Source organism: Gordionus sp. m RMFG-2023, chromosome 4 (genome assembly GCF_954871325.1).
Source record: "Gordionus sp. m RMFG-2023 chromosome 4, tfGorSpeb1-WG-v2, whole genome shotgun sequence".
Taxonomy (NCBI): Eukaryota; Metazoa; Nematomorpha; class Gordioida; order Chordodea; family Parachordodidae; genus Gordionus; species Gordionus sp. m RMFG-2023.
The window spans coordinates 10,222,241-10,245,722 of record NC_088778.1 but is presented as its reverse complement, the minus strand read 5'-3'; the positions used below and the strand labels follow the sequence as shown (position 1 = coordinate 10,245,722).

The window sequence follows — 23,482 nt, the reverse complement described above, 5'->3', positions numbered from 1 at the left end:
CTAAAGTTGAAAATATTTTTTTAAACGAAAAAACATAAGATGAAACAACCATGAAACATTTAGAAAGGCAAAGAGGTAGGAATACAGAAGAAAACAAACAGATGGTGAGATATGGAGACCATGACGAAATACAAAATTTACAATCTAATTACGATAACAGACAACGATGGACAATAAGAAGCCATGACTTTCAAAGAAATAATTATCAAGGAAATTATTACAACCCTAGATATCAGAACTATAATGCGAGTTATTACAACAACGTCAGGGCAAACTACCCAGGATCTTACAATAATTTTTCAAGCTTTGATTATAAGACTAGTTAACTATAATAACCATAGATTTAATAATGATTATAATTTCAGATGTTACAGGATTTGGTCATAATAGGGAAAAATGAAATGTTGCCAATTTCAATACAAGGGGCGGTTTTCCACAGAGAGATATGGCTCAAATTGCTCCAAATGTAAGAATTCTTGAAAGCGGGGAAAATAAGGATATAGAAATATCCAATTTAACGGAGAATAAAAGTTTAAATAATATATGTTTTTGATGCCGCAAGGAAGGACATGTGGCGAGAGAATGTCAGTATTTGTGACTATATGATAGCAAAAGATATACCACAGAGGTCGAGAAGCGATGGGTCAAAGAAATGGAAAAATTTAATTATGGGAATAAAAGGGAGAAGTCGAAATGTATAAATATGATCCAAGAGGAAATAGTGCATGATCCTTGCCCTAGAGTATGGATTAATTTGAATGGGAATATGGTATGCATGTTATTTGACACCGGGGCAGCTATCTCCGTGATGGGATATGAGAATTTCGGGGTATTTGGTCGGAGGGAATGATTAAAAGCGAAGACATCAAGATCCGGCAGTTGGATGGATCAGAAGTAGCCGTGATGGGAAGAGTTGAATTAAAAGTGGTGTTGGACAATAGAGTGGAGATATTGGACTTATGGATAATTAATCGAAGAGTAGAGGCCATATTGGGATGGGACTGGATCACGCGAATAGGTCCAGATTGTAATTTTTGGGGTGTATTTGCTTGGTGCGGTATATTTGTACCTATTGAAAGGGATGAGGGAAATCAATATATGAATTATTTGTATAGAGATAAATTACCTGGAATTGAGACCTTTTTGGGGGGAGAAAGGGGTGGAAGAGGAGATATCGGGGGGAATTCTAGGGGAGATATCGGGCGGAATTTTAGAGGAGAAATCGGGGGGAATTCTAGGGGAGAAATCGGGGGGAATTCTAGGGGAGAAATCGGGGGGAATTCTAGGGGAGATATCGGGGGGAATTCTAGGGGAGATAGCGGGGGGAATTATAGGGGAGATATCGGGGGGAATTCTAGGGGAGATATCGGGCGGAATTTTAGAGGAGAAATCGGGGGGAATTCTAGGGGAGAAATCGGGGGGAATTCTAGGGGAGAAATCGGGGGGAATTCTAGGGGAGATATCGGGGGGAATTCTAGGGGAGATAGCGGGGGGAATTATAGGGGAGATATCGGGGGGAATTCTAGGGGAGAAATCGGGGGGAATTCTAGGGGAGAAATCGGGGGAATTCTAGGGGAGATATCGGGGGGAATTCTAGGGGAGATAGCGGGGGGAATTATAGGGGAGATATCGGGGGGAATTCTAGGGTAGATATCGGGGGGAATTCTAGGGTAGATATCGGGGGGAATTATAGGGGAGATATCGGGGGGGGGAATTTTAGGGATTGTCGCGACTTTAGGAGAAAAGAGGGAAGAGAGGATGCTGAAAAGGAAGAAGAAATTAATGATAATGAGGTATTAGAAGTAATAGATGAAATTCCAAATGGTGAAACAAAGTTGCAGAAAGAATGGTCGGAAAATGATGGTATGAAACAAGGAAATACCAAAAGAATATATAATCAAGAAATAATAATGAAGGAAAAAGAGACAGGGTGGCAAAAAGACGAGGAATTTCGAAATGAAGAAATGGAATTTGCGATAATAAAAGTGCAAGAGGGAGTGCGAAGATTGGTGAATAATTATAAGGAAATCTTTGAAGAAAGTTTGGGATACCTAAGAGATTATGAGGTAGATATCAAATTGAAGAAGAGACATGTACCAAAATTTTGTGCGTTACGGCGAATACCGTTTGAATGGCGAAATGAAGTGAACAAGAAATTAGATCAATGGGTGCAAAAAGAAAAGGCATAGTATGTCCTGTAGAATATAGCGAATGGGCGACACTATTGGTACCGGTGAAAAAGGCCAATGGAAAGCTCCGTTTATGCGCGGATTTTCGGGTCACCTTAAACCCGTGGGTGGTGGAAGTGAAATATCCCTTGCCGCGAATTGAGGAATTAGCCAGTCTCAAAGGAAGTATATATTTTTCAAAGGTGGATTTTTCAAATGCTTACCTACAATTGCGGGAGAAGCCAGAGGTGCAGCGTCTATTGGCCATTACTACGCCGAAAGGATTGTTTGCGTTCTGTAGATTGCCATTTGGACTTAGCGTGTCGGCTCCGATTTTTCAACGAACAATGGCAGCTGTTTTCCAAGGTCTAGAAGGAGTGTTTTATTACATGGATGATGTATTAGTAATGGAAGAAACTCCTGAACAGCATGAGCAAAGATTGGAGGAGGTGTTCAAAAGAATCAGGGATAAAGGGTTGCGGGCAAGTGCAGAAAAAAGTGTATTAGGAGTGTCTGAGGTTATATATTTGGGTCATAAAATCAATGGAAAGTAGGTTGCCTTTAGACAAAAATATGGCGAACATAACAAGCTTGCTGGGACCTAATAACAAAGTGGAGGTACAGGCTTTCCTGGGAATGGTAAACTATTATCACCGTTTTGTGGAGGGCTTTGCGCAGATAGCGGCACCATTATATAAATTATTAAAAAGGGAGAAAAATTTGTGTGGCAAAATGAGCAGGAAGAGGCCTTTGAAGAGTTGAAACGTAGAATCGGAAGAGAACTCATTTTAGTATGTTTTAATAACGATTTGGAAGTGATATTGTCCGTGGATGCTTCAAGTAGGGGTGTGGGCGGAGCCTTGCTTCCTTACATAGACGAACTGGAGAGGCCTATTTTGTTTTTCTCGAGAATTTTTAAAGCAGCATAGACAAGGTATTCAGTAATCGAACAGGAAGTCTTGGCGGTTATTTTTGGATTGACCAAGTGCCGGGAATACTTAATTGGACGCAGATTTATAATCTACACAGAAGGATAATATTGAGCTGATGTTGTCTGCTCGTTTACAAAGATGGTTATTACTGGTTGGCAGTTTTGATGTGCAGGTGAAATATAGGCGGGGAAGGGAAAACTATTTACCTGATATTTTGTCTCGATGTGGGGCGGGAGAAGATGAAAGCGAAATAGGATCCGAAGAAGTGGAAGAAAAGAAAGAAAAGGGACTAATTCGAGCGATAGCGAGGATAGCTAGAGGTGGTCCCGTGACTTGGGCGGAACTAAAAAGAATCACCGTTAAAGATCGCGAACTAATGAGAATTAAAAGGAGCGTTAGGGAAGAGACCGTGGAGAGAGGGAGATAAACATTTTAAGTGCATAGAAAAAGAGCTGGTCATATTGGATGAATGTCTGGTCCGACGAAACCGAGGAGTAGTACCAATGAAATTGAGAGGCTCAGTGTTATCTATGATACACGCTGGACATCAAGGATTGAGCGAATGAAACAATGGGGGCGTGAGTATGTGTGGTGGCCTGGCATGAATAAGGAAATTGGAAATATTTGCCGAGGTTGTTTGATGTGTAATTCATGGGCCAATATGCCTCGTAAAGACAAGAGGAGCGTATGGCCGAAAGTGGTACGACCTTGGGAGAGAATCCATTTAGATTTTCTCGACTTTGAAAACAAGATATATCTCCTGGTGGTTGATGCTTTTTCCAAATGGATAGAGTACGAAGAAGTGAGGGGATTGACAACTCAATTCGTGATAAAAATGTTAAAAAAACTTTGGGCCCGGTTTGGAGTACCTAATATAATAGTTTTGGATGGGGGTCCGGCCTTCATAAGTGGTCAATTCAAGTTATTTTGTGAGGAAACAGGGGCGAAACATGTTTTAACGCCGCCATACCACCCAAGCTCGAACGGCCAGGCAGAAAGAATGGTAGCACTTGTTAAGAGCTGGTTAAGAAAATCAAAGTATGGAGGTGAGGAAATTTGGATAGCCGTAGCCTATTATAACAACAGTCGAAAGGGAGAAGAACAGTCTCCAGCAGAGAAGTTTTTAGGGCGGCGAACCAGGATATTATTGGATTTATTAAAACCAACACTACATCAAGAGGTGGAGAGAGATATAACGGATAAACCTGAATTTATGGTGGGACAAACCGTGTGGGCAAGAATATATGGAGGTACAAGAAGGTGGGAGTCAGGGGTGATCGTAGAAAACATTGGAAATAAATTAAGTCGAATAAAATTCTCTGAAGAAAGAGAAGGAATAAGGCATCGGGACCGACTAAAAAGGGGACTGGAGCCAGGAAGATTACGATCTGGTGTTTGAAGCAAAATGATATTATATGTATTATATGAAATTAAAAGGAAATGTATGTGTCTATGTAACAATACCATGAAATAAATATATATATATATGTTATGTTTTTTTTTAATATATCGAAATTAGTATATCCAAATTAATCATAGATTCGTTGATATAATGTTTAACATTGTTTAAAAATTCTTAATTTATCCAAAAATTAAACATAGATTCATGGATATAACATATAAAATTGTTGGAAATCCCATGAGAATTATATGGTGAAAGGAAATATATTTGCAATAATCAGTGAAATATATATATATGTAACGTTTTTTTTAAAAATATATCGAAATTAGTATATCCAAATTAATCATAGATTTATTGATATAATGTTTAACATTGTTTAAAAATTCTTAATATACCCAAATTAATTATAGATTTATTGATATAATATATAAAATTGTTGAAAATCCCATGCTGGGATAATATGTATCTTAAAGTAGCAGTGTAATAATGTTCCAATCATATAATATTTTTTTTTCATACGATTGATAAAAATTTTTCTGTTTCCCTCGCTCATTTTTTTTAAAGAAAAGCATTATTGGCACATTAACCATCATAAATTATATAACTTATGATATTTTAAAAAAATGTTATTTGGTGGTGCCCAAAATTAAATTGTCAAACAAATTGGTAAAAGAGAAAGTTAATAAATCATGGAAATGAATAGAAATTGGTACAAGAATGTATCTTTTTGGAGAGAGAATAGAGAGGTGATGACAGTTGGAGAAAAGAACAGATAAAGTTGTTTTTGAAGAATGTTATTGGAAAGAATAAAAGAAGAAGGAGTATCCAAATTTTTATAATTTTTTAAATTCGCTCATAAAAGAAATTATTAATTATTTTCCATAAATTTTAGTTTTAAAGAGAATTTTTTTTTTGTAATTATAAAAATTGTAAAAAAAAAAGACGAAAGTACATTATCAATATTTTTTTATTATACCTTTTTTTTATTAGAATGACGGGTATTCATGAATGTGAGAATATCACAATTCGAGTTAGTATCTTCAGGGACAGGGTTGACACGGAGGGAAATCGTATACATCCAGGATCGAGACCCAATCCCAGACCCCCGCGAAATAGACAAACTATAGAATTGTTCAACGGAATGGGTCATGGATCCGAGTTACCCCAGCCCAGCCATTCGGGTTTAAGTACCGTACGGAATATTTGGTTATGTTTTCTCTGCGGAGCAAGGAGTCATTTACAGGTTCGATGCCCCCGCGGGCCCCGCCATGGTTATACGGGATGGAATTATAGAAGAAATTTGGTACGGTCAAGAAACGATAGAGATAATGGTGGGCAAATTCGAGGGACCTATTCCGTCCGGACTGCGTTACCGGCAGTAACGGGTGCTGGGGGTTTACAAAAGTGGAACGACGAAAGTTGAGCAACCCGTAGCCTTGGAAGTGGAGCGACCAGTGGCGGTGATAGTACCGTCTCAGGAACAGGCCCCACTTTCGAAGGATCTAGGAGAATTACTTGGAGAATGGCCGATAGTAGATCTATCGGCCGATGAATTGGAACAATTATTCCAAGAGCAGTGAGATAAAATTTATCAAAAACAAATTATATTTTTTTTTTAAACCGGGATTAATAATAATATTGTATGCGGTACAATATTTTTCGCGTAAGTTAATTGATTATTTTTATGGGGGGCATGTGATAGGCACGCTTATTTTAAATTTATATGTATTGTTTTTCTTTATTATTACCCATATTCTTTTAATCGATATTATTTGTTTTTTTATCAATATTATAATTTTGTCAATATTATTTTTTTTAATCGATATTATTTGTTTTTTATCAATATTTTTTTTTATTATTATTTATGTGGGTTATAAAAACCCTGAAAAAGAAGAATTTATAACACTTTTTTTTTATTATTCTGTTTAAAGAAAATTGTTATATATATTATTAGGAAATAAAGTAAATTGTTATATTCAATATATAGAAATAGGAAATTGATATATTAATATATTAATATCTGAGATAAATATTATTAGGAAATCGATAAAGAAAATTGTTATATTTAATTTATAGAAGTATAGAAATATAGAAATAAGAAAGTTATTTAATATTTTATTAGTTCATAAAAATATATTTCATTTTAATATCGTATATATTATTTATTTTATTTCTAAATTGAAACAGTTTTTTAAATAAAATAAAAAAAAATTTAAAAAAAAAATTTAAAAAAAAATTTAAAAAAAATTTTAAAAAAAAATTTAAAAAAAATTTTAAAAAAAATTTAAAAAAAAAATTAAAAAAAAATTTTTTAGTCTTCTAGCCAAAGAGCTATCCTAGACAACACTTACGTCCCTTTTTCATTTTTGTTTCCCTGCGTCACACCATCTCCCTCTAGAGGTGGTGCGACAATAATATATAAAATTTTAATTAATTTCTTTTATCATATCACATTACTCTGGTTCTTATTTTATAGTTACAAAATGTTTCATTTCTATGGCATCCCTGCCTTTTGCATAATTTCTTCTAAAGATTTTTAGTGTTTGTGTTTTATCAATTTATCTAGCACAATAAATTCTGATATAAGTTAATAGTTAGTGTCATGGCTATGACTGCTAATTAACCAGCATCTAATATATGTGTGGCTATGTAATTTAAAATTGTTATTACAGATGCTGAGAGCATATGAATGCATATTTTATAAGCAATAATGGTCAACGGTGTAGTTGTTTATGTATCATTAAAAATGGAAGATAATCTTTTAGAAATTTAATATCTCACAATTTTTTTCTCAATTACTTATCTAGCTCCCATCATGTCATTTAAGAGGAAGCCCTAACCACCGTATAGTTTTATGATTTGGATTAGTCGTTTATATTCTCTTCTCCAAGAATTGTTGATTTGGTTAGGCCTATAAATTTTTCCTTATTAGTCCTTTCTATAAAACATTGTCTAAAAAGGGTAACAGAGTGTATTAGTTTCTTGACCGTTTGTCAATGTAGGTTGCCAATTTTATTATATGTAGTTTTTAAAAACCATTATCAATTGAGGCATATGTATGAATTAATTAACCTTTTTTATCACTTGTAATTCTTTAGACGCAAAATTTATATCAGCAATCGAAAATATTTTATACTGTAATAAATAGATTCTGTATCAAAAAATAATATTTTTAGAAATGTCTTATATTGTTTTAATTATTTATATGCTAGTTTATTTTGTTAACATAATATAATAAATGACAAAATATGAAATCCTGAATATTTATTCATAGTTAGCAAAAAGTATGGGGGACTTCGCTCCCCATAAAATTTTTTTTAGTTGAGCCCCCTGAGATTGTAAAAGCTAGCTACGCCCCTGAAACCAACGTTAGGTTTCTTGGACACGATATCGATGCAGAGGGTTGACAAAATTAAAGCTATAATCAACATGTCAGAGCCGAAATCACATGACGAACTCGTAACATTTCTAGGTATGGCCAGTTATTACAGAAAATTTTTAAACAATTTCGAGCATATAGCTAATCCACTATACAAGATGACAAATATAAAGGAGTGGTCATGGAATAACAAACACAAAAAAAGCTTCGATGAATTAAAACTATTGATATCTCAACCTCCGACATCAGTTTTTTTTAATCCTAAATTGCCTATTGGTATAGCTGCCGATGCCTCTAAGAAGGGAGAAGGAGCAGTTCTATTTCAGTTTAATACCGATGGAAAAGAGAAACCCATCGCATTTGCATCCAGAGCATTATTAAAAGCAGAGTTCAATTACTCTAATATCGAACGTGAGGCATTAGCTATTATCTTTGCCATAAAAAGATTTCAAGAATACTTGATCGGAACGAGATTTACAATTATGACAGATCATAAACCGCTAATATACATCTTTTCAAAAGGCCTTAAGGAAGATACTTCCATGTCTATGAGGCTGCAGAAATGGAATATAGCGATAGGAGCGTACAATTTTGATATAAAACATAGGGCGGGTAAACACAACATAGTACCTGACTGCCTATCCCGACCAGGGTTATTATGTCTCCCCCCATCAGCGGGAGACTCCCACAATTTTTTAGTTTACACGCAGACATCTCTCTCCTGCAAAACTACCGCAATTAGAAATCTCCTGCAAAAATTTACCAAATTTTTAAATTTCTCCCACAATTTTTTTTAATAGTATTTTAACGTTTTTAATATAAATAATAATTTTGAGAGACATTAATTGATTATTTTTATATTTTAAAATAAATTTTAAATATTTATTCGAAAAACATGTTCGTTTTGTAAATTTCTTTCTATCCTGTTTTATTTTTATCCAATAATAAATCTTTCATTCATATAAGTCAGTACAGGGGAGTATATCTACATCGATTGCAATACAAAAATATTCTCAAAAATAATAAATAATACAGATGCAACTACATTTGCGGAAATCGTATACATCTATCATGTAGTTCAACATTCACAGAGCTATATCATCACAATGTAGGTCGAATCTTTTTCTCATGATATTTAACGACTCCAATATAAGTACAAACCTTACTTGTGGCAGAACAAAAATGAGCAAGGCTATCACAAGTATTTTAGTACTTGAATCCTAAAGGTCAATTCTAGACGATTTGAAAGATGGGCATCCATATGCAATTCTAATAGATGCATTTAATAAGGGAAATATTAAAACATTTCCCTCGATCCTTCGCTATTTCAACAAGAATAAGAACATTTCAATAAAACTGTTAAAATTTTTTTCTCGGATATTGAAAAATCTAACAATGTAGCTAGCCACATAATGGTAAATATAGCTGATTCAGGGTTACCAATGATTTGCATGTCAGTTTTCTGCGCTGATAATGCCTCTGTAAATTTTTGGAAAAAAGTTACCGAATTGAGGAAGCACAATAATGAATTAATACAAATTGGTTGTATATGCCATATACTACATAATTCTTGCAAGAAGGCAATGATTATACTATCTGAGGATGTCGAAATAATTGTGATGAAATGTTTTAACAAATTTAATTTATCAACTAAAAGAGTTGATGAAGTGGTCTGACTTGGAATGTGTGAGTTGTTGCGATATAAACCTATCAGGTGGTTGTCATTAATACTTACCATCGATAGAACCTATCATGTGGTTGCCATTAATACCTGCCATCGATAGAATTTTAAAATTTTACAAACCTTAAAAAAAATATTTCTTAAATAGAGATTTTAAAAGCTGTCCTAAAATTTTGAGGAATTTTTTCGAGTATGAAATGGCAGAAGCATATTTGTGATTCGTTTCACATGTAGGAAATCTACTTCATGCAATTAATATTCCTTTGCAATCAGAATATTCTTTATTAAAAATATCACAAAATCATGCTACAGCTCTGTTCATCTCTACGGTTAAAAATTGATAATAAATTTTATGGCGCTATTGCTAAAAATATTATATTAAAATGTTCAAATAATACTCTAATTAATACATTTTTAAATGAAGCAGATATTTTTATTAAGACAATTTTAGAATATTTACAATCAAAATTTGATTTTATATCTCTATTTACAAATGTACAAATATTATGACCTTGGAACAGAAACCATCAATTGATTATAATTTAATAAATATATTAAAAATACCGAAAGACATTGATATCTTGTTTGAGGAGATTGTAATTCTCTCTATTTTTTATGATTCGCCAAAATACTTAAAGTTAGATGGTCTTAAAGCAGAGGAGAAATGGGCAGAATTTTTTCGTAATAACGATAAATCCCCATGCTTGGAAAAAAATATGCGAGTATTTCTTCTCCTTACCTCATTCTAATGCCTCATCCGAGCGCATTTTTAGCCTGATGAGGACTGCCTGGGAAAAGGAGAAATGATTTCTTTAACAACATTAGAGGCCGAGTTAATGGTTAAACAAATATATAATATGTCATGCCAGGAATTTTATAAATATCTCAATAACGACGGCAAACATTTAGTTCTATTATTTAAATGTAAAATATAATTAAGTTTTAGCAATGGCGCTATAAAATTTATTGTCAATTATTAACTGTAAAGATGAACACATCTTCAGCATAATTTTGTGAATCTTTATTAAGATTTTTCTGATTGCAACTACATATTAACAGCATGTAGTAGATTTCTGTAATATAAATGTAATTGTAAATTGAATTTAAATTGAATATAATATTAACTTTTCGTTTGTAAATTACATAACCTGAAGGATTGAATTCATTATATATATATACGTGATATTTTGTATTTTTACCTATTTTACTTATTTAAACACTTCATTGGCGACGATTTTTAGAGAAGATTTATTTGATTTATTAAATTTAAAGTAAAAGACTCAATGGAAGTAGCTCCTATTAAAGTTGAAGATTCAATGGAAGTAGTTCCTATTAAAGTTAAAGACTCAATGGAAGTAGTTCCTATTAAATTCCATATTCCAGAATTAGTCAAAGAAAAAGTAAATATTCAGGACTACTTATTTAACTTGGAGTTAATTTATAAAGTAAGAAATATTATAGATTTAAATACAAAAAAAGACCTCCTTTTAGCCTATATCGGAACAGACAATCTTATCAAAATTAAGAACTTTCACTTTCCAATAAATTTAGAGATGATAAATTATGATACTTTAATAAAAAGCTTAAATTTGGTGTTCAAGGATAGTTCGAGCATTTTCGTAAATAGGAAAAAAATTTTTACGTTAAAAAGATGCAGTGAGACGATTATTGACTTTTCAATTAGGGTTAAAACTGTCTGTTCTCTTTGTAATTTTAAACCGCCTTTTGATGAACTTTTAAGAGATATATTTATCCTAGGAGTAGGCTTACCTGAGTTGGACAAAGAACTTCGGTCAAAGTATATCGAAGGCAATATTACTTTTGAAGAGACCGTGCGTTTAGCGATCGCGCTGTCTTCGTTGGAAAATGAAACCCAGACTGAAGTTAATAAAATAATTAAAAATAAGCCAACACAGGGTTCGAAAAATAATTATTTTAGAAATAATAATTATACAAACGTCAATATCTTCAATAATAATAAACACTTTAGTAACAATTATATTCCTAATAATAATTATAGACCTAGTATCAAACCTAACTCTATTCAAAAGAAAGTGATATGCTTTCGTTGCGGTAAGGCAAACCACATAGCGAAAGATTGTAGAACCCATGCCATACAAATGATTCTGCCACGGACACCTCGCCTGTCATTTTCAAATAAAGCAACCATCGATGCGAAGATAAATGGGTTGCAGCTAGCTATGGAGTTTGATACCGGCGCCGCGTGTAGTGTGATTGATGAGGTCACCTGAAATCGTATTGGCAGACCACAACTATCACCGGCTTATAAATTAGTGGGATATAATCATATCCAAATCGAAGTACTAGGTAAATGTACCGTAGAAGTCAAAGTAAAAAATATTTCGAAATTTTTACTTATTTGGGAAGTTAAAGGGGAGAATTCCCTTATTTTTGGGATGCCTTTCATTAGAGAATTTGATATAAAACTACCGGAAGAAGTTCGTAAAATAAATATGAATGTTCCCTCTTTAAATAGATTGCTTCAAAATTCCCTCAAGTTTTTAAAAAAAAATTAGGTGAAATCAAACTGCAAAAGGCAGTCATCCGAATAGAACCAAACACGTTACCGATTGCATTACCAGCAAGAAGAGTTTCTTTTCCGTTGCCTCGAATCATTGAAGCTGAGTTGGACAGACTTTTAGACGAAGGCGTTATCGAGAAGGTGGATCCAACAATAACTCCAATCACTTGGGCTACGCCAACGGTTAATATCTTAAAGAAATCCGGTGCCGTACGGATATGCGGAGATTTTCGTTTAACAATCAACAAATATCTAGCGATCGATAACGATTTACTACCAACTTTTGTCGACCTAACAAATAAGATCGCGGGTGGTAAAATATTTTCAACAATAGATTTAAGAGATGCATTTTTACAATTCGGAGTTAGTCCAGAATGTAGGGACCTTTTAGTAATTTCGACACATGTCGGTTATTACCGATACCAAAGAATTCCATTTGGTTTGACTAGCGCTCCGATAATATTCCAACGCTTTATGAAAAACCTATTAAAGGGAATTCCTATGGTTAGTGTATTTTTAGACGACATAATTATTGCAGGTGAGAATAATTCCGATCACATAGTTAATTTGGAAGAAGTATTAAGAAGATTTGAGAAGGCTGGACTGACCACGACGATCGATAAAATTAAAATCGGAGAAAAGTCAGTCACTTATTTAGGCCATGTTATTGACAGTTTCGGAATTCACCCTACAGAAGATAAGATTAGCGCTATAAAAAATTTTAAAACACCTTCCAATGTTAAAGAACTACGTTCATTTCTTGGAATAGTGAATTATCATGAGGCATTTTAAAAATTTGCATTCTATTTGTGCGCCTTTACACCGACTAACGAGTAAAAATGTTGGTTGGTTTTGGTCAGCTAAAGAAAATGAAATATTTACTAAAGTTAAAAATATATTGTCAAAAGAAGATACAATAATTCCTTATTCAGCCGATATCCCTGTCGTGATTTCTTGTGACGCTTCCGAAGATGGTCTAGGAGCTGTTATTGCACACTGATTTCTTACTGGCCAGGAGAAACCGATTGCTTACGCATCGAGGACACTTTCGGCGGCTGAAAAGAATTATGCCACAATTGATCGGGAGGCTTCGGCGATCATGTTCGCTATCGAGAAGTTTCATCAATATATTTTTGGAAGACATTTTATCTTGGTTACTGATCATAAACCATTACAATATATTTTAGTTGATAAAAGAGATCTTAACAAAATAACAAATAACCGTTTAATACGGTGGGCGACTAAGCTATTAAATTATGATTATGAGATAATATATAGACCAGGTAATCATAACAAATGTGCCGATGCTCTGTCCCGTTTGGGGGTAGAGAAAGCAAAAACCAATGATGTTACAAAAAAATTCGAAGAAGAAATCAGAGGATTAAAAATTAATTTAATAGAAGATTTATCTTTCACTCGCAGTAAAGTCGTAAGTGAAACGAGCAATGATATAAACCTAAAAGAGATTATTAAATTAATAAAAAATCATTGGTATATTGATAATATAAATAATTATTCGGAGATTGTAAAAAAATATATTTCGATTAAAGATAATATTTCGTTCGAAGAAGGATTATTATTTTATAATGATAGAATTATTATTCCAGATATTTTAAAAAAGGAGGTTTTATATGTGATTCATCGAGGACATCCTGGGATAGTGGGGATGAAATCATTGTGTAGATATTACGTTTTTTGGACAAATCTCGATACTGATGTTGAAGACTTTGTTAAATGTTGTAAGAGTTGTCAAGAAGGAAGGCCGGGAGCTAAAGAAGTGCCATTATACAATTGGAACATTCCTACCCGACCTTGGGAACGATTACACATTGATTTGACAGGCCCCGTATCTGGAAAATATTGGTTAATTTGCGTAGACGCTTTTACCAAATGGGTTGAAGTTGCAATTTTAACACATATTAATTCGGCGAGTGTAATAAATAATCTGCGTAATTATTTCGCTACTCGCTACATTGTCTCAGATAACGGTACTCAGTTTACTGGATCTGAATTCAAAACGTTTCTTTTTAAAAACAATATAAAACATTTTAGATCGGCCCCTTATAGCCCCAAATCGAATGGTTTGGCTGAACGATATATACGGACGATAAAGACGCGTTTCTATGCTGGAAGGAGATGTGGGACTCCGGACCAGTTAAATTTAGCGAATGTTTTAATTACTCACCGTAATACTCCCAATGCAACTACTGGTAAATTCCCTGCCGAGATGATGTTTGGAAGGTCGCTTAGGACGACATTAGATCAGTGGAAATTATCAACGAGAGAAAGGACAGAAAACGCTCTATGGAAACAAAAGTACTACAAAGATAGAAGTGTTGAACCTCGGGAGTTTGAAGAGCAGCAAAAAGTTTGGATAGCAAACGAAAGTACAGCAGGGTGGCATGAAGGAAAAGTGTTACAACGAAAAAGCGCAATATTGTACGATGTGGAATCAGAGGGGATCGTTAAAAACAAGCATGCAGATCAATCGAGGGATGCACATACACAAGAGAAGGAAATACCCGTTACGTTGACCGAAGAAGTGGAAAAGGCAGAACATGAGAATACAACTCTTGAAAAAAGAGTTTCGAAACCCCCACTACGTTATCACGATTAATTCAATTTATAATGGGGAGAACTGTAATATAAATGTAATTGTAAATTGAATATAATATTAACTTTTCGTTTGTAAATTACATAACCTGAAGGATTGAATTCATTATATATATATACGTGATATTTTGTATTAAAGATACTTTTAATTACTTTACCTATTTTACTTATTTAATAAAACACTTCAATTTCCTACACGTGAAATCATTCCTAAATATACCTCTGCCATTTATTATTAAAAAAAATTTTCCAAATGTTAGGACAGCTTTTATAATCTTTATGAAATATTTTTTAAAGGTTTATATTTTAAAATTCTATCGATGACGGGTATTAGGAACATATCGCAACCAATATTGTGCTGACTCAATTCTGTAAATACACTCTGTTTTTACCAAATTCACTGAGGCATTATCAGATCAGAAAGCTGACATGCAATTTATTGATAATCTCGAATCTGCTATATTTACCATTATATGGTTAGCTATGTCTTTAGATTTTTCACTATTTGAGGGGGAAAAATTTAATAGTTTTATTGAAACGACCTTAATTTTGTTGAATTAGCAGAGGATCAAAGGAGATATTTTAATATTTCCCTTATTAGATGCATCTGTTAGAATTGCATATGTATGCCCATCTTTCAAATCGTCAAGAGATGACCTCCTGGATTTAGGTCCTAAAACATTGATGATAGCCTTGCTCATTTTTGTTCTACAAGTATAGTTTTCATTTATATTAGAGTCGTTAAATATTATGGGGAAAAGATTCTACTAACATTGTGATGATAAGTATCTCTACGAATGTTGTACTACAAGATAAGTGATTACAATTGCCGCAACTGTAGTTGCATCTGTATTATTTCTTATTTTTGGAGTATATTATGTATTTAAACGTGATACGTGATAATTAAGCGCCTATCCCTATAATGTTATACACACACATGGTAGATTTACAATTGCGGTAGTTTTGCGGGACATTCGCATTTTTTTAATTGTAAAATTAAAATCGTTTTTTTAATATAAAATTTTATCTCGTTTACATTCTTTTATATTTAAAAAAGATCGTTGATTTTTTTTAATTAACATATTTTAATTAATCAATATGTTATTTTATTTTGAAAAATAGTTACCGACTTTGTATTTATAAACTAATTATAAAAAATAATAGGCGGATAACTAAGTCAATTCAAAATCCCGGGCTAAGGCCGGCACTTTGCAGGCCGTTAGCAATTTTTATATTTCTACCGCATAATACCAAATTTCTCCCGCATTGAAAATTTTCACCTGGCAACCCTGATCACGACTACCCTTAAAAGACATTGAGGAAACAATACACGAGCTAGAAGAATTGGATAAAAACAATTTATGGGATGTACCGTTGAACTTCGAAAAAATAGCAGCGGGAACCATGCATGACAAAGAACTATCGCAGGTTATAAACGATGTGAGGAAGGGTGATTCAATAAAGAACATGACTTATAAAAAAATAGAAAATGAACTAAGTATTGTAAAATACTGTCTCTACAAGGCGGAAAAAATAGTGATTCCTTATAATATGAGAAAAATTATTTTGCAGGATCTACATGCCGGACACTTGGGAGCAGGAAAGACTAAAGCACTAGCAAATAATTATTTATGGTGGTCTGGCATAAATGCTGAAATAGATTTAAAGGTAAAAAACTGTGAATTATGCAACATGTGGTCAGATAACCCGAAAACCATATGAATATTATTGCATTTATTATTTTAAAGCTAATTGAATTCTATTTAAATAAAATAATCTATAAAAATATAAACCAATTTGACTTTCATTATAAACAGACACGCATTTATTTTTTGAAAAAACCCATAAAATAGCAATATATAAATGATAATCCTCAAAAAATATATTAATAATAAAAAAGGAAATATGAAAACTTTATTATATGAAATATGTATATGATAAGAGAAAAGTCATAACTTATATGATAAAAGAATAATATATATTTTATTATTTCTGATCGGCCTCTTTTTTCATTTTTTTACTGATCAGCCTCAAAAATCGATATTTTCTCGTGGCCTCGTAAGCAAAATGCCCACTTGGTCCAATGGCCAGCCCCCTCTTTTTGTTTTAGCAAATAATCTATCAATTATAAAAATAACTCATGAAAATTTTTAGAGGGAAAGGGATAAATCATCAATACTACCTACAAATTTTATCAAATTATATCAACAGGGTCCAAAGTTGAGCACACAAAATTCGAACTTTCAACATGTAAAGATTTATCTTTTATTAAACTTAATGTATAAGCAGACGATAATGAAAAAAAAAGTTTCAGTAAAGATGATTTGAGTTTAATTAAAATTGAATGCAAGAAAATATTAAGTAGTCAAAAGGTTTTTGAAGGGATTTCCTAACAGAAATTAGTCTATTGCAGCTTTGAATCGATTGATTGCGAAAATAGATGCAACAAGATCAGCAGAAAATCTATATGGTAATGACACACCACGCACATCTTGTTCTATGGAGAAGACCGACCTGGTACCGACAGAACAATTCGCCAAGTATCTTGAATCAGTGTATCAGATTATCTATAAAGAGTTGCAGCTAAAATGTTCAAAAAAAACAAGCCCAGGACCTAACCGATGAGAATGATTGTCTATCTGGTACGTATCAAACAACCTGTACGGAAACACCCTCAGAAGTTTTTTCAATTCATTTTACAGTAGCTACACCTGTAAATCTGAAAAATAATAAAGTGTAGTTGCGTTTCAATGGAAAAAAAAACAGGTTACAGCCAATCGATATCTGGTCTAGCTTGACTTAAATTAATTTTAAATGTTGATGTTTTCATGTTTTTGTCTGAATGTTTAATAAAAATAAATAAAAAACGAATTTTTACATATTGGAAAGTTCGAAATATGTTTGTCCAACTTTGAATGTACATAACTTTAGATACTTTCGATAGAATTCTATGAAATCTTTAGAAAAAATTAATAATTTAGTCATCTTCCAATCTCTAAACTTTTATTATATATTGACAGATTTATTATTTAAAAAAAAGGGTATCAGTTCAATTGGAACATAGTGTAAATATTAAAAAAATTATAACAAAAATTATTTAATATAATTGCCTCGGTTTATAATTATCCTATTATAGGTATATATTGTGTGGAATTAATAATTTTAAATAAAATTATTCATAATCTTAAACGTTCTATTCTTTCATTCATTAAATTAGGGAATCGAGAAGGACATTTTTATATAGCATGGTCAACGAAGGCAATGAAAGGCAAATTAGAGTTGTTTGTAAATTTTTTGCAAAGATACTATTTTTGACGTATCTTTTTTTCAATTTAAAAACAATAATATTAAAAAATAGATATAAAATTGTTGATTATTATAGGGTTCTAATTCCAATAAATTTTTAAAGAAGAGCGATTTTTTTAAACCTAGCCATTTGGTTATTAATTTAAAGAAAAGTATATACTTAAAATTAATCCTAATCGGTTTTTAAGCAAGATGTTTAAGGTAGAGGTCTGCATTGGGCGGGTTTTTGGACCAAAAGCCCGCCCACCCAATGTTTTAAAAAATTTATCCACCCGCCCAACCCGCTCATAGTTATCAAAAAAATATATCCGCCCGCCTCGCCCATTTGTTTAAAATTCCTTACCCGCCCGCCCATTGGTCTAAAAATTTTTACCCGCCCGCCCATTATTTATAAAAAATTTTAACCCAAATCTACTTATAAAATATAATAATGGCCATTCTTTCAATTTTTTAAGCATCTAATAAAAATATTTCAGCATTACACCTCTACAAAAAGTTTATAATTTAGAAAATTAATTTAAGCATAAAAAAATATTCAATTTAAATTATGAACAATTTATTTGATCAAATAGAATATTTATGAAATAAATATAAATATAAAATTGATATTATATGTAGTTTAGAGATCTGCAAAGTTAGGCCCGGCCCGTACCCGGCCCGAGTCCGGCCCGGTCCTAATTTTATTTAAAATAATTGGGTTCGGGCCGGGCCGGGCCTAATATTTTTTAAAAAAAATCGGGCCTTGTCGGGTCGGATCTTGAAATTTTTTTTAAATATATCTAAATTTATCAATTTTATATTGAATTTTTTATGTAAAATAAAAATATTTTATTTTAATTATTGAAACTAAACTACACAAAACATATGTCTTTTATTTTGAGTAATTATAAAAATTAATTTCTATATTTAAATAAATTCGGACCGGACCGGGCCGATAAATTTTTTTAAAAAAAATTCGGGTTCGGGTCGGGCCGGCATATCTTTTATATAAAAAATTTCGGGCCGAGCCGGGCTTGAAAAATTAGGCCCGATGCAGATCACTAATGTAGTTATAATGCAAAAATAATAATGAATCGACATTTTCTGGATTCAAACACGTTCTTCTTTGTTCTAAAAACCTTCCAGCAATGCTAAATCCTCATTCAGGCACTAGTTGCAGGAATTAATATTTTTCTTTATAATCTTGATAGCTTTGGCAAATCTCTTGTCATTTCCACCAAAGTATGATATCTGTCTGAAGTATATCCTCTTCATCAAGTGATTTTTTTTTGAAGTGAGTACAAAGATTAATCTGCCATTCCAAAATAAAATACCGTGTTATTTTTGTAATCGTTTCATGCTATTCGGAATAGTAACAGAATAATATACTATACAGTTTTATAAACCAGACCTCGAGTTAATATTAGAAACAGATGCATCTAACCAAGGATTTGGAGCTGTATTCATGCAAAAATATGATAATGGTAACGAATTTCAAATAGCTTACACCTCAAGAACTTTACAAGACGCTAAAAGAAATTATTCTACAATAGACAAAGAAGCAAAAGAAATAATAAACGGAGTAGAAATATCTCATAACTTTTTGTATAGACGAAAATTTAAAATTTGAACAGACCACAAATTTTTCTTTAGTTTGTTTTTGAACAAAAATTTTAAATTTCCTTAACCCGCCCGCCCATTGTTTAAATTTCTTAACCCGCCCACCCACCCGCCCATAGTTTCAAATTTTTTTACCCCGCCCGCCTACCCATTCTTAAAAAACATTTACCCGCCCACCCGCCTACCCACTTAGATGGGTGGGTGTGGGCGGGCGGGCCGAAACCCCGCCCAATGCAGACCTCTAGTTTAAGGTATCTTATAAGGATTGACTCAATTTAAATTAAAATATGCTTAAATTATGTGTAATTTTCTCACTTACATCCATCCCTACTATTATCATGTTTAGAAGGACAAACGTGCACACGATAGTTTTAGCTCTCCGCTCCAAAATAATAAACTATCGATGAGCAAAAAAAAACCTTTAAGAATGATATAATTTTTCTTATAAAATATGCGATTCAACAATAGTCAAAATATTTTTATATATAATTAATTATCTTATAAAAATTATATGATAGCGAATCATAACATAAACATTTTAAATACACATAATTATTGATAATGATGTAAATAAAAATAGATAAATGGAACAATATTTTGGTATCAACCATTATATAATGTTGTGCATGATATTCCTTATTATTCAAATATCGTATTTAGAAACGAGTCGAAATAATAATAAACATAAACACAAGAGTCAGCGTATAAAGAAAAAGCACAGAATATTTGGGGGACTAAGGAACTTCATCAATCAGCCAACATCCTATGTATCTAGTGCAAAAATAGATATGAACACAATAGACCATGCTTTGAATAAAGCATGGGAGGAAGTTATACAAGAAATGATAAATTATCACCCGACAAATTCAAGTCCAGCATTTAATTACACGACTCAGCACATAAAGACACCTCCTGGAGTATATGGAAGATTAAGGAGCTTCGTTAATAAATCCACATTATCTTCCATTATATCTAATAAAAATACTGATTCAAACACTATTGACGATGGAGGGAGAAGCTTTACGTCAAATTTTAGTATTGACTTGAATACAATTGACCATGAATCAGGGATAATCAACCTTAATAATGGATCCACACTCTCGCTCCCTACACCTGATGTAAGTATTGATGTAAACTTACTATATATTAAATCGTAGGGGGTGGTGGAGGGGGAGGGGTATACAAGAAATTAAAATGAGCTATTACCCAGCATCAATAAGTTTTTTGATAAATAAAATTAGATAATAAAATTTAAAGAATAGGAGAATCAGGGCATTATAAAGCTTACTTTAAGACATTGGCATAACCGGGGAGGGGGGAACGAGAAACCTTACCTTAGAAAATTAGCCCGTTTTTCAAATATCATTTTTAATATAAAATTTTCCCTAGTATTACTCCACCATCCACTTTTCAAAAAATTGAATACAATATGCCATATAAACAATATTTCTTTAGAGAAAATGAAGTATAAGTTAGATTTTATAACATTGATCATAAAACCTCTTCCAGGTTTATTTCTTTCTTTAACGTTACTTTTAAAACTTTTGTAATGATAAAAGTAAAGTAAAAAATTTTCCAGTCGTAATATTATTTCTTTAATATTAATTCTTTATTTAATACTGCTTTAATTACATCTACAACTTATTTATTATAACACATTTTCTTTAAAAATCAACTAACTTACATTTTCTAAAATGTTGTTATTTATCTTATTTCTATAAAAATATCTCCCAGCCCATTTTTAACCAAGGGAGAGAGGTAGCCTTCGGCAGGGGAGGAAGGGACAGAGGAGGCCTTTTACCGAGATAGTGCGTAACTTTGGGGTTGAAGGCATGTAAAAGCAAAAATATAATTATGAGCAAGACGAGCATCAAAGAAAGTATTATATAATCAACTAGGTAAATCTTTGTGTAAGTTACAATGCTATTATTTTTCTTAAAGGTGTAGGAAAAAAACCTATTTCTCTACTTTGCTACTCTTAAATAATAAGCAACTTGTTGCTTTTATGTGTTCAGAGGCTACACAATATATGTGCAGAAAAGAAGCGAGGCACCCCTATTTCATTAGCAATTCTATATTTTAACGAAATAAACACAAAATTAATTCTTGATGATTTATAAACACTTTAAACAATGATAAAGGAATCCTCAAAAAATGAATCAGGAAGGGCTATTGTTTAAAAAAAGACTTGACTATTATTTATTTAATTTATTTTTATTAGGACATTGGCTCATTTTCCGTTTATTCGAATAATTACATAATATGTAAAGCACTGGACTGGATATTAATGTTGATATAGTTTATAGGTATTATTTGAATATTATTTTTCCTGACTGTAGACACATTTTGTTAACTTGGCATGAATCTTCAGGCAAGTTACCATTTTTAAAATGAGAAAAGTTATTATTACTGAGCAAATAGTTGTTTCTTTATTTCAATAATTTTCCAAAATTCGTGGCTTTAGATGTCATACATATTATATAAGGTTTACTTTTGGCTTCCTTTTTTTACCGCAGAATTCTTCCTTATTTATTGTTTGATTCTCATATGAAACATTTCGTGTTGACCCTAAGATTATATATTAATGTTTATTCATGCATAACTTCCTTTTCCTATATTTTATTTAATGCATCATTCAAATTATTTATATAAAAATCTTCATTTAATATATAGTTAGTACTTTACAATTAATCTTATTTAAATTGCCTCTATGGTTATCTTTTGTTATATTTTCTAAATTAATCATTATTAATTATAATTGAATAATTTTATTTTACAATTTATTAAGATACCCTTGAGTTCTAATGGTATATATGCAAAGATCAAGGTCTTGTGGAACGATTTAATAAAGGAAAAGTTTGAAATGACTACAACGGAAGCTACACAAATTGAGCTCAAAGAATTATTAATTCAATTTAATCAGGTATTCAATCAAAAAAGTCGCAAATATTCTTTCAAGAAATTATTCAAAGAATCTAGACATAAAACAACCGTTATAGCTCCAACCAAAAAACAATTAATTCTGAATTTGAATAATGATAATTTTCAAGATAAATTTACCACTTTAATTCCATATAATGTGTATAAAATACATGGTTGGAGTGGTTGGGGGCCATGTACTGTAAAATGTGGAGAAGGTTTATTAATTTTTATATTCAAATGAGTGTGCTGTAAAAACTATTTATTTTGGGCTAAACCCAATGGTAAAAAAAACTTCCAAAGCCCGTAGACCGTCTCGGATTTATAATATAGATAAAATTGGAAATACATCTCAAACAAAAAAATGTTTAGTTTATAAATTTTTGGTCAATGTGCTTAGATTTGGAAAATTATTTTGTTATTTTACCTTTCTATATTTCTTCACCATTAAGATATGACTTTACTAACATAGGAAATATAATAATAAACTCTCAAACTTCAAGCCGGACCTCATCAATATTTATTTATTTATTTTGCTACGATTGGGGCCTCACTGTCCACTTTGCTGAACTCTAATTCGACCTTGTTGAAATAATACTAGGGTTTTAACGCTATTGGGTCAATTTTACAGGAAGAAAATTTTTTGTTTTAAAAAATTGTCATCCATCATTAAAAGCCTATAAATATGTTTAAAATTAGAAACCCCAAACTAATAAGACTATTTTCTCAATTATAGTTATTCGGTTAAAAAAAGTTACTTTTCCGTAAGATAGTTTATCACACTCTGTCTCCATTCGTAGTTCTTGAATGTTTGCAACCTATAAGTTTAAGTATGTTCCAAGTTTGTCTTTATAATCCTTTTTTAAAGGTTTTTTAAGTGCAATAAGGTAGAGGGAACTGTTAAATAAATTATCTACATCCTAATTTCGACTAAAAGTGAA

At 32.1% G+C, this 23,482-nt stretch overlaps 2 protein-coding genes across 2 annotated transcripts in view; both read left to right on the top strand.

Moving 5' to 3' along the window:
• LOC135928607 (splicing factor U2AF 35 kDa subunit-like) overlaps window positions 1-23,482 on the top strand; it is a 160,109-nt gene that overhangs the window by 107,506 nt on the left and 29,121 nt on the right. The window lies entirely within an intron of this gene.
• LOC135928056 (uncharacterized) lies at window positions 20,207-22,621 on the top strand. The gene is made up of 3 exons (XM_065464386.1): window positions 20,207-20,740; window positions 22,411-22,561; window positions 22,602-22,621. The coding sequence occupies exons 1-3, from the start codon at window positions 20,207-20,209 to the stop codon at window positions 22,619-22,621; spliced, it is 705 nt and encodes a 234-aa protein (XP_065320458.1).